The following is a 12,963-nucleotide window of genomic DNA, read 5'->3' as shown; positions in this document are numbered from 1 at the left end:
TTCAAGGACTGCTGAGTACAGGACGAACCTAATCCATTCCAAGAACCCTCTCTACCTCTAAACTGTGTAATCTGCTATTGTTTTGTAGCAGCAGACCGTAACAAAAGCACACAGTGTACACTGTAGTGGATTTAAGAAGAAACTCAAGACAGCTTTTGACATAGATTTACATGTTTGGTAGATGCATGTGGCTGTACCATCTTCTCTTTATGGAATCTTGTACTCAGTGAATCCACCCAGGGACTCCTACATCCTGGGAAACTCCGAGTTCTTAACTGCCATTAAAGAATGCAGTACTAAAAGCACCACAAACATGCTCCACAACAAGATGGAAACAAAACTACAGTTAAAGCATAGAACTCTTTCTGTGTGTACATGGATAATTTTGTAGTAAGATCAGAAAGAATCCATTGTAAAGGGATTAAACAAGTTACATGTGGTTCAGGCTCTCTCTGTGCCAAAGCACAACCAAAAATATTTGCAGTAGAAGCCAAAATTCCCCAAAGCTTTTGGTTTATCCTGTGGATGTTTTCTTAGGATGCTGGGACTCAAAGATCTGTATCCTTTTCTTCTGAGAGAAACACTGTTTTAAAGGGTTTTAAGGGTTTTAAATGAAGTCTGGTAAAGAGAGGGCACAACCTAGAAACCAACAACACAGCACACAGAAATGACTCTGCTCTCCTCTACCTTTGTACCACCACACCTTCCCTCTTCTTGCTCTCTGCTATTGAAAGGTTCAGAATGCAAAATACAGCCACAAACAAAGCAACAAAAATCCCACATGTGCTTATCAACCACAAATGTGGTCTAGACAGCTGATTTATCCCTGTTATCTTGGAAAAAACTTCTCACGAACAAGAAAATGCAGGAATTTAGGAGAAGGGGCTCTAGTAAAGCACAAAGGAAAAGGTGAAAGGCACAGCAAATGCATTTAAGTTTTCAACTTTTTTAACATTTCAACAAATTAAATCCAAATAATATAAGGTTTATTAAAATAGGTTAAACATTTAACTTTACACAGCTAAATGTTTCATTACAGGAAAAAAGTTAAGGATTTAGAAAATGCAAGTAATTTAATTAGAAACTGCTATTTTAAACCTTTCTAAACAAATCAAGATGTTAAAACACTACTGCAGCCTATCACAGAAAAAGCCATGTTGGCAGGGTGTTCTGTTCATGGCTCTTCATGCATCTTCAGTTATCTATAATGAAGATCTTCAGAGTGCTGCACAGCTTTTTATATGCCAACTTTCCAGCAGTCACAAAACTAGAAACAAGCTTAATCAGAAATACTGCAGCACCTATGGAAGGTACCCTATCCAATCCCACTGTGCTGTTTGTAGTTTAATAAAAGTAAAGTTGGTGTGATTCTACTTTTTTTAACTTTGCTATGCTTCTTTTTTCAGTGTTCTTGCTACATGTCTCTCCCCTTTGGATTTGTAAATAAACAAGTGATGAACTGCAAGCTACTTGCAGAGCCCATTTATTCTGAACTTATAGTACAGTACCAAAAAAAATTGCAAAACCAAATGCATTGATATAGAATTGAAATATGGTAATGGACCTAAAAGCTAAAAGATGCTGTAGAAAGACAAATTCTTGGAACTGTTTCCAAGTCTTACCTTACTGTCTAGGCTTCTCATAGTTAACAAATCTATGGTTTTTAGAGAACGGCCTGTAGGTGAAATGAAATAGAGGCAGACATGGATGCGAGTATCATGGTAGCTAAATAAAGAACGTATAACTTTCAGTTCCTCCTCGAGATAGGCTTCAAATTGTGCATCTATATAATCCACTATTGGCTGATAGCTGTAGGAAATAAAATTTAACAACCAGATATTAGCTACTCCTAAACAGAGACAGACTAAGAAAGGAATTCTCTTATATTGTTCTGGAGATTTTTGCTTTACATGTCAAAAAACTACTCAAGTAGGGCAGAAAATTATGTGTAAAAAACAGACTAATCCTAATTTCTGAAAAGCTACTCAAAAAATAATTGTGCCTCTAATAAAACAAAATATTTCCTAGCTACCATTAGTGGAAAAAAGCTACATAGAGTTAATTACGATTATAACTTAACTTCCCAAGTGATGTTTTTAAATTTCTGCAATTAAGTTGTGCAAATGCAGAACTCTTCAATATAAGGAAGACACAACAACCTCTTAGGTACAATACAAGAACAGAAAGAATATGCAATTAATAGTACCAAGAAACAGGATAGGCTTTATCTTCTGAAGCACTGTACATGAGAGAGCTCTTAAACAATAGACAAAAACTAAAATGAGAAATATTAGAGAATAAAAATATGATTTACAGTAAGTACAGTTTAAGTATACTTTATCCTACTTAAAACCAGATATTAATCTGCTTTCAAAAAGAAAGATTTGCTAGATGTAGAAGCAGTGCACCCTTACACTTCTGTTACACAGAACATAAGTTTACAAACCAGATCAATTGCTATCGAAATCCAGAAGCAGGTATTACACACAAAATCAAAAGAACAAAAAGGCACCTCCTATACCACACATCAAAACCTCTAATAGCTATACTAATATCCACTTGCATCTCCTTCATCCAATTCACCAGCAGTAGCTATTATGCAGTCATACCATAAGCCACAGCTGTCATGATATTCTTAATGTGACTCTCTAACCTCTTATTATACGCGTACCACCACTGAGGTGCTCACACAGCATAAATTCTTTACAATTAAGCTGAAAGAAACAAAATCTGCTGAGACAGTTCAGTCCTGTAAAAAATTCACACAAGCAGTGACTCAAAAAAAGTTCTGAAAGACACCAGTGTGCTGCCTCTACATCTTCTGTCTAAACTGACTGACAAAAAACAAAGATCTTCAGTGATCCACATGATGTTACTTCCAGTTTAAGGTCTTCAACAAGTTACAATTGAATTGTTAACAACCCTGTAGATCTAATCTATTTAATCTACAGTACTTTATAATCTCAGCTGTTTAAAAAGCCTCCCATCAAACTCCCTGCTTTTCTTCAGCCCGCAAAAAAACTACTCTGTATACACAAATTTATAAAAGATTATATCATAAAGAAAGGAGCAGAGTTCATCTGAATTATAAAATGATTTCTTACATGAGAAGAACAATGTGTTTACTTTGGCACACAAGGAAAACAGTTAACCATCTATTCAGAATACATGTAAGACAAACACTTACTACAAAGCCCAAAGAAAAATCAACTTGCAATTAAGACCAAAACTTCAGCGTAATATAGTGACAAGAGGGCACTTACCTATCTGCTTTGTTCACCTGGTCACCAAATCCCACTGTTTTTACAACAGTCAGCTTCAAAAGCACATTACTTTCCTGGAGTTCATAAGTCCGGGCTCTAAGTCGCACACTTGACAGAAAATGTGTTGATGGAGAGTCCTCAAAGTTGATGTTAAACAAACTGCTCATCAAGGCTGATTTCCCAATTCCAGTTTCCCCTAAGGTTAAACAGAAGGGTTGGAGAAGACATTTTGCACATTAAATAAACACATAATAATCACAGAAAGCGTACACGAAAACTTGTCAACCGATTTCTCTGAGCAAAATGTATTTCTACATTCTTTTAGTGAACACTAAATACATTTTCTTTTATTGTTTTCATCCTACATATAACAGTAAATTACCAGCTAATGAGTAATGAGCAGAACAGTGACTTGACACTTTGGTTTCTTTAAAAGTGTAAAACCATCTTCCTATAGATTTTAAAAGGTTAAGCATCTAGCTGTGAAACCAGAGAGTCAACAGATGGTTTTTAAGAATAAGAGTAAAATATTAGAGCAAAACATTTGATAAGTATAGAAACACTTCAGTAATACCACTCTGGAATTTTAGGATTTTTTAATCTGAAGTTTTTTATTAAAAGCATAAATGCAGTTTACTAAAAAAACATCAAAAAGGCTGCTGATAAATTAATAAATAACTGGCATCCATTTTCAACATTTTTTTGGTCTTCACATTATTTATGAAAATGCTGCATACAAACCCAAATAAACAAAGCTGGGAGAAGGGGTAGAATTACAGTTCATGCTTAACATTAAAGAAACTGTTTAACAACACAGCTGGATTTAAATCTCAGTCACTTCCTAAGATGGGTATACCACTAAAGCCTTAAAGCACCAGGTACTACTCACCAATGCAAAGAATGTTGAAGCAGAAGCCATGCTTGATGGATTTCCTAATCAGCTGGTCAGGTAAGCTATCAAACCCAACATGTGCAGACAAGGACAAAGTTCGACAGCCAACATTTTGCTACAGAAAAATAATTTTAAAATATCAGTTACAATGGCAATAAATTAATTCTACTAAAAAGCTAGAATTCATTCCTTATTATTTCACATGCAATGAAGAAAAGCCAAAGTCTGGGAAAAAAAAAAAAAAAAAGACCTGCCAAATCAGCTTTATTCCGTGATTTGAGAAATCATTTAAATTTACTTTACAGGACTATTTGTAGGCTTAAAATAAAGTCCAGGTTTTGAAAACAAACAAACAAAAAAAACCCCAAGCCAAACAATCTTATGAAATGTGAATGAAATAAAGTAGACAAGTCCAACTGAAAATGTAAACTGTAGGGAGAAAATAGATCACAGTTGGTTTGCTTTTAGAAATTAGGAAAAAAGTACTAAAACCAATCTAAGCATCAGAATTCAAAATAGAGAGCATAATCAGAAGAAGGGGTACATTATCAAACAGAATTCATTCTGAAAAGCTGGACCTGAAATTGCTATTTATGTAAACTAAAATATTATCTACACTCATCATATGGACCAGAACTCTGAGACAGAATTACATCTATTTCATTAGAACTATCTAAAGGCGCACATTCCTTTTCAGACATCAGACAGCAATCTAGAACCACAACATCAAGGCAGTGAGGATTCTAAAATGCATAAGGCTAAAAGGAAATATCTTGATTCATACAAATGAACCATATTTTTTTAAAAAAATTACATGTCAGAAGTAGAAATGGTGACAGGTCCATGATATTCTTTCTCTTGTATTTCCAATCCACATGGAATGGGAAACCATTACTGTTTCCTGTGAACATGCATATGGTCAACAGTAGGAAATTTTTTAATTTAAAACTTAAAAGCCCATTAAAGTGACACTTTTTCTAATAGTTATGCATAACAAGTCTCGGAATTCCGGTAGCTAGGAGGATATGGGTATTCCTCACAGCATATACTCATCTCTTCTTTATTTGCAGAGGACTTCCTTGTATGAGCTTACAGACCACACTGCACTAACTGCACGAACTCTCATTTTAGATTTCTGTAATTAGATAATTCCATTTTAGACTAACATGAGGGAAAATGTATATGCAAAGTGAACAATTTAAATAGAAAATATGACATCTTTGGGCTATTAAAAAATGTACATTCAAAGCATGTCAGAAAACAAAATTTCTCAAGGCATTCTACTAGAAGAAAATTACTATTAAAAAGTCCTGAGAAACACTGAGAACTGTCAGGTTTCTGTCTATTTAAAGACACGTGTATCTGAGACAGAGTGGCTGCACATCTAAGAACTCTAGCTGATGCTCAGCCTGATACTCAAAGCACCTCTACTGCCACTAGGCTAAGACAGTTCCTCTAACACAAACCATTCAGCCTCCACACCAAAAGCCAGTCCAAGAAGCACAGTGTGACTGGAGAAAGGGAGGCTTTTCACCTTCATGTCACCAGCCTAAATCCCAACCATGCTGGACTACCCTCAAAACCTCCGCGTTGCCATTTGTAACTCTCCAACAAAAAATCTAACACCTTCTGATGTCCAGGTGTTAGAAAGATAAATTACTTTGTCAGTAGAATTGCCTTGTTAAGATTTAGGACTTGACATGCCTCGATGATCTCAGACCTGGAGGAGGTTAGCAAAGCTTGGGGAGAAGGATGTGCTAATGAAAGCGGACACAAAGAATGCAGAATTCACGGGCCACAAGGACATTTGGCAGAACTCCCAATATAGGAAGAAACTAACCAAGCCAACTCAGCAACTATGCTGAAATCACCTCCAACTGACTCAGCTCCAAGGCAATTTTGGCAGGAGGAGATTGTGACCACCGACTCATCGACCACCAACTCAAGAAACCCACCAATCCAAGAGAAAGACTGAGAATGTGGACTAATTAGCATGACAAGAGAGAATCACCAACCAACAGAAGGTAGAACACTAATTAAGAAAACTGCAACTGGTAGCAAATGACCCTTGATTTCCTTGTTTGCTAAAATGTATAAATGTAGTTTTGATGACTGGGCAGCTAGCATTTTGTGCGTTATCACCTAGCACCCTACTTTGCACAAACTAGAATAAAGAAATAGAAGTAGCTTGTCTCAGTGTGTAAACTGCTGCTGCCTATCAAGCAGTGAGCCCTCATTCAGAACACCTCTTTTCCTTACAGAAGAATCACTGTGTAAATCTATTCCACCTGACAGCAACTGAAGCATTCTCTTAATAGAAAAGCAGTAGCTCATGTTTTTCCTTCTGAAATTTTCCAAGGACATTGGGAATTTGTCCCTCTGCTATTGTCTAACAGGCAGAGAAATCAAATCCACAAAACTGACCACATGATATCTGCATTCTTACTACTTCCAAAAGAAATATCACCTAGTTGATCACCTAATTGTTATCACCTAAATCACATCTCATTCGTTCCCTCAAACCCATTTTTAAAGGTTGGTAGCATAACTAATGCGTCTGGATTTCTCCAGATTCATTACATTGGATGGGACTAGTGAAAACTGTCCCCAGAGATGGAGGGTTGGAATCAGATGATCTTTTTGAGATCCATTCCAACCCAAGCCATTCTATGATTTAATCAAATATTTTGGTTTATATAAAGTTGCCCATTAAAAACAGCATAAAAATACATAGCCTGAGACGGTGTAACATTTAATTTTTTTTCTTTAAGAAAGAAACTAAAAAAAATAGTTATCTTTAAAATTTGCACATATGTCTGACTAAAACTGCACAACACCATGCTGTACCAAAGCAAAAGCTAGGTCTCAGACTACATGCATCACTCTGCATAAGCCTCTGCAGAACCAGACTAGCAGTCCAAGCAAGAAACTAGCTCACTACTGGGTTTGTAGACGTGACTGAAATTTGGGACATCCCCCAGTAATGTGCCCATGGGCACCCCAAATCTGACTCTTCCTGAGCCCCGAGTTTTCCACTACTAACAGCAGGCACAGGGACCACGCTCCGGGGGAACTAACGCTCCAGCACTGCCGTGGGGATGGGTTCAATATCTTCAGAACACAGAGCTGATACACAGAAGTAATTCTTCAGTAGATAAGATTCAACTTATTACTTGAAATATTCGGTACGCCACGGGAGCCCTAAGAGTGACAGCCGAAAACAAGTTCCTTTAACAAGTGCTCTAAAAGCCTGGCAGCTCGGGGAACTAGACGGCGTGAGGAAGGAGCCTTCATCTCCCCCCTAACCCGGCCCTCACCCTGAGGCGGCCCTCACCAGCGCCGGTCACGGACCCGGGGCAGCGCCCGGTGCCCGCCAGCGAAGGCAGCGAGGCACAGGCGGCACTTCCACCTCTTCGCACGGTGCGACCGCCACCCTCCCTTCCCCTCCTCGTGCCGGCACAGCCGAGCCCCTCCGTCCCCTCAGCCGCGCCTGGCTCATCCCCGGCGTTCCCCGCACCGCGGAGGGGACTTACCAGATACCGACCGGCATCGGAAGCGGCCATAGCCCGCCAGGCGAGACAGAGAAGGAGGGAGGAGAGCGGGGAGGGAAAGACGCGGCCAAAACTGCCGCCGAAGGGGAGAGGCACGCGGCGGGGAGGAGCGCGGGGAGGGGAAGCGGCCACGGCTCCGCCGCCGGGGCGGGCGCTGTTGGCGGGCGCCTCCCGACCGGAGGGCGGCGCGGTGCCGCCGCCGCGGCAGTGATTGCCGGGCATGCTGCCGCCGGGAGGAGGGGCTCGGGTAGCGGCGGCTCCACCGCGTCCGCACCACCACTGCCACCACCATCGCCAGAAGCGGCGGTAGCAGCAGGAGGAGCGCCGGCGGCGCGATGGGGTAACGGCGGCGATGGCGGAGCCGGCGGAGCTGCAGCAGGAATCAGTGGTGCGGTTCCTGGCGGCGCGGGGCGGGCGGGCGCGCAACGCGGAGCTGCTGGAGCATTTCCGGGACTGGCTGAACCCCGCGGAGCCCTCCCGCCGCGCCGCCGCCCGGCAACGCTTCAAGGAGCTGGTCAATGCAGTGGCCACCGTGCGCCAGGAGCCCGGCACCGGCGTCAAGTACGTGCACCTCCGCCGCCGGTACTGCGCCCCTGAGCCCCCCGTCACCGTCCCCCTCGCCCCCGGGGAGCAGGAGCCGGCGGCGGAGAACAACGCGAAGCAGCCGAGCCCGCCGCCCTCCCCACGGGCAGGCTCTGAGCAGACGCCGCCGGCAACAGGCGAGGATGCCGGCAGCCGCCCTCAGCCCCCGGGGCAGCGGGGCGAGCCGCCCCGGCCGAGCCCGGCGGTGGCTGGAGGCCAACGGAGGGGCTCCCGGCGGGGGCCGCCGCCCGGGCGCGGCGAAAGCAGCGGCAGCGAGGAGACCGCGATAGCCGCGGGCCCGGGGCGGCCCCCGGCGGCGGACGAGGCGGGGGCGGCGGAGGGAGCCCCCGGGGCGGCGGCGCAGGGCGGTGGCCGCCGGAGCCTGAGGGACGCGGCGCGGGGCAGCTCCCCCCAGCTGAAGCGCGGCGCCCTCCCCGGCGGGGGCCGCGGCCGCGACTCGGACAGCGCCTCGGTGGCCTCGTCCTCCGCCGAGGAGGAGGGGAGCACCACCGGCTCCGTGGCATTGGACCCCCTGGAGCACGCCTGGATGCTGTCGGCCTCGGACGGGCGGTGGGAGAGCCTGGAGGGGCTGCTAAGCTGCGAGCCGGCGCTGCTCTGCAAGCGGGACTTCATCACCGGCTTCACAGTGCTGCACTGGGCCGCCAAGCACGGGCGGCAGGAGCTGCTGGCCAGGCTGGTCAACTTCGCCCAGCGGCACGGGCTGCCCGTGGACATCAACGCCCGGACGAGCGGCGGGCACACGGCGCTGCACATCGCCGCCATGCACGGCCACGCCGAGGTCGTGAAGCTGCTGGTGGGAGCCTACGACGCCGACGTGGACATCCGCGACTACAGCGGGCGCAAGGCCGCGCAGTACCTGCACCAGGGCACCTCGGGGGACATGCGGAGCCTCGTGGGGGCCTTGGAGGAGGAGGAGGAGGAGGAAGGGAATGCTGGCAACGGGAGCGGGCGCTGGAGACTCTCCAAGGTGTTGCCATCTAATCTCATGAACTACCGGCTCTCCCACCACCATCACGGTACTGGGGAGGAAGCTGAAGGTACAGATGGGGCAGCGGTGCCAGGCAAAGGCAAGGAGATGACCAGGAAAGCTTCTGGCAGCGGACGGATGAAGCCTCGGCTTAATAAGATCCGCTTCAGGACTCAGATCATCCACAACACGCCCTCCTTTCGTGGTGACACTGAGGAGGAAGAGCATGAGGAGAAATCCCTGAAATCATCATTCAAGCTCAGGCCGAAGTCCAATGTGTTTGGATAAGGCCGGGGAGCAGGAGGTCTGGGAGGTGGATGCACGGACCAAAGTGCCCTCAGGTGTAGCAGAGAAGGTGAGGCAGGTACGAGTGGGTGCTCATCTACACTCGTGGACTCTGGCCAGAAGGGTCCTGAGTAACTTGCTTTATCTCCTGGTTCGGTGTGAGCCCAGCAGATCAACAGGGCTCTGGGAGCTCACAGCTCCTGAGAGCAGCTGCTTCAGCCAGGCCCTCAGTGCTGAAATGGGAGGCAGTGGGGGTGGGTTGAGAAACTCTGGGGTGTTTAAAAGCTGTGCTCCTTTCTCTCTAAAGGCAGGCTTTGGGATTGTAAACCTGTGTTAGTGGATCTACTAGGATTAGCGAAGTGAGTGGGGGAAAGAAAAGTGCAAATGCTTTACTCTTACATTATCAACTGGTACTATTAACTATCAGCAAACAACTTGCTATGTCAGAAGAGCACCTCTTAATATCCAGTAATATCTAGGTATACCTTAAGTTTCTCTTTAACAGCAATACCACCTGGCACGGTGTGGAGTTTGGGACACAAAATGAGATGGTAGAGAATGGTTTCCTGTCAGAATCCAAGCTTCAAGCCATCAAAGACTTGAGCCTGTGTTGACTTTATGCATTGAAAACTGCTTAATTTGACATCATGAATATATTGTTATTAAGAAAAAAAGAATCTGTTGCACTGCAAGCAATGTATAAAGTTAACAATATGCAGAAGTCTTTGCTGTCTGAGGTACTACTGAGCTTGCTTATCGCTGTTGGAATACTAATACAAGATAATAGAAGCAAAGAGTTTTTATATATATTTGGTATCTTATGTTTTGTCTTAGGCAAAGCATTTTATTTTAATCACTGTGAGTTCTCAAGTGCCAGACCTAGTGCAGTTCCAGTTATTAAGTCTGGTCAAGTCTTGTTAATGTTGTTTGTGTAACTCACTGCATTTAAAATCAGAAAATAGTGTTGTATGTGTCACCTATGAAAGTCGTTCTCTTTTAGAATAAAAGAGCACAGACACCATTGCATGAAATCTTCATGAAACTCTAATATGGTTCTGTAATGTGATACCTACAGTGTTTGCTAGTAACTTGTGTGCCAGTCCCTTCAGCTGACACTGTGTGGAAATAGAGAAAAAATCAAACAGAGGGGAAGGAAAAAAAAGGAAGGTGTGCGCATTCATGCAAGGGTGAAAAACTAGAACTCCAAAACTCTCTCCCTGTTTATCATAATGAATGAAGTAGCATAATTACATATTCTAGTTAAGTGGTGGCAGTGGTGTTTGCATTCTTTTAACCTATGTTTCTAGAGAAGTGATAGCCAAGGCTTTGAACCGTTGTTTGACAGCCTACTAAGTCTTAATCTGATTGACGAGCCTATCCGTCTGCTAAAGCTTTCGGAAACCTTGAATCTTGTTTCTCTGCTTTAAAGGTAGCAGTTACAGTGAAATCTAGGAGGCAGATTTAAATCCATATTCAGCTTTCCTTAAGAGCTGAGGTATTGAGCTGACCCTGGATCCTGAATGCTACTCAGTGTAGCAGCTCATCTGCGTTTAGTTGTTAAAGTGTGGCCAATTTCAATGCAGCATCTGTCAAAGCATGTTTGGAGTTGGCTTCCTTAAGATGTATGTGCATGCCTGGCCTGTAACTAACCAAAAATAGATAGGTTTTGACATGTTAAAATCCAAATTGGAGACACTGATTAAATACATGCCACAAACTGTAGAACACTTCACAGGAAATCTGCTGCTAAGAGTGTGCACTTTTGAGGTAACAGCTCATCTGTGGCTGTTGCTAGTGACTTAGATTTCTTGTAGCGACGGGAAGGAAGTGCTACTGATGCATTGGCATCAGACTTTCCATGCAGATAAACAACCAGTTTCTGCACTTCATGTCAAAACCTAATAAATTACAGTGTTTGCACAGGCATGCAAGTGACACTTAACTATTTCTGGAAAAAGCTGCATTAAAAAGTAATATAGAACCTCTGCATAGGTGCTGGTCATTACTTCTGTGCAAAAGGACTAGAAATTAGAGAGGTTCAGCTTTAGTTTACAATTTATAAGCTATAATGTTACAGATTTCACGTGCCTTCATTTTGGTTTGGTTGACATAAATGCAGTGGATAAAATCAGTCTTGCAAAGCGCTTTGTCTTTATGTCTGTGGGACGGAACTAGAAATTTTCCCTCAGTCCTTCCTGTTTAAACTGTACACCTGTACAGTGGGGGGTCTGAAACAGGGGGCATTAATCATGCACGTTATGATGTAGAGCTAATTCTGTTGAAGAATAAGAAAAGATAATTAAATGCTTAAGTCTTAAACTTCTCTCTGCAAGACAAATAGGTTTTTAGACTTCTGTAGGAAGGAAGTTTTCTGACTGAACACTTAAAATATGAGCATTCTTCAGCATGGGCACATCTGAATTTAGCACATATTCCATGCAACTACTAATGTCCAAACCTTATTAAAGTTGGTTTCTGCATTGAGAGCTTATAGTTCTTTCATACAGGCTTGGGTGAAGTGTTTCTCTCTTCACATGCAAGTAGCAAAGAATTGCACAAAAATACTGAATCTTAGACAGCTATTGGGCTCTAGGGAAATAATTTGAGGGTTTCAAATAGAGCATACCTTGGATTTTAAGAGACTAACTGGAATATAATGTTACATAATACAGTAGAACTTTTCAAATTATTAAGGGAACTTGAAAAATGATGAAAAGTTGCCTCATTTATAACTTATTATTTGAAGTATCAAAGTGAAATTGCAGGTCCACTGATACTGTTTAGCTGTCAGTTAATAGAATTTCACCATAATGATTCAAAGGTCTTTGCAAGGTGAGGTGCAAAAGGACAATTATCTCTTTTGGTGTTTGAGATATACTGAAGAATGGCTGCATAACCACTCGTGTCTGTCTGTGCTATGGGAATAAAGCACTTTGATTTCACATTACTACTTGTCACATTCCACATGGTTACTTTTTATAACAGGAGCTAAAACTTAATGGGGTTTTTTTTTGAGGTAGGAGAGACATGATGCCCTATTTCAGTATATTTGCAGTCTAAAGGTATGCTTGAGTCAAATATTTTGGATACGTTGCCTACAAAGATGTGACTGAAATAAAGTTGTATGGTACAGAAAACTGGAGCACTTACTGGTATCTTTTTAATGGTACGCCTGAAGTTGCTGAATGTCTTTGTTCACTTTTTATGATGGTGTGTAAGGCAGCAAGACTGTAATGTAACGTGGTATTTTTTTTTTGTACTTTGTTTGAAAAATTTTAGAGGCCTGGAAGCCTGTTGAGTTTTATTAATACACTTTTTGTGGTTGTCTCTCTGAATGGTTATGAGTTGAGAATCTGTAAGCTTTAGTTTTATGAAATAAAAAGAGCCCATGAATGCTCTGAA

At 43.1% G+C, this 12,963-nt stretch overlaps 2 protein-coding genes across 2 annotated transcripts in view; one reads left to right on the top strand and one right to left on the bottom strand.

The window, feature by feature from the left end:
* The window catches only part of SEPTIN10 (septin 10), a 23,686-nt gene extending 15,083 nt beyond the window's left edge, over nucleotides 1-8,603 (bottom strand). Inside the window, 4 exon segments of the mRNA XM_086880295.1 lie at nucleotides 1,623-1,809; nucleotides 3,264-3,459; nucleotides 4,153-4,270; nucleotides 7,689-8,603. Coding sequence (XP_086736421.1) covers nucleotides 1,623-1,809; nucleotides 3,264-3,459; nucleotides 4,153-4,270; nucleotides 7,689-7,928 — 741 coding nt within the window. The 5' untranslated portion in view covers nucleotides 7,929-8,603.
* SOWAHC (sosondowah ankyrin repeat domain family member C) lies at nucleotides 7,941-12,963 on the top strand. Its single transcript, XM_023947412.2, has one exon. The coding sequence runs from the start codon at nucleotides 8,059-8,061 to the stop codon at nucleotides 9,562-9,564; it is 1,506 nt and encodes a 501-aa protein (XP_023803180.2). The 5' UTR covers nucleotides 7,941-8,058; the 3' UTR covers nucleotides 9,565-12,963.

This window comes from Cyanistes caeruleus, chromosome 3 (genome assembly GCF_971803275.1).
Source record: "Cyanistes caeruleus chromosome 3, bCyaCae1.hap1.1, whole genome shotgun sequence".
Taxonomy (NCBI): Eukaryota; Metazoa; Chordata; class Aves; order Passeriformes; family Paridae; genus Cyanistes; species Cyanistes caeruleus.
This window is presented reverse-complemented; position numbering and strand designations above follow the sequence as displayed.

Bases quoted from the DNA above. Each gene is read 5' to 3' on its own strand.
- SOWAHC (XM_023947412.2), top strand. From the start codon at position 8,059: ATGGCGGAGCCGGCGGAGCTGCAGCAGGAATCAGTGGTGCGGTTCCTG.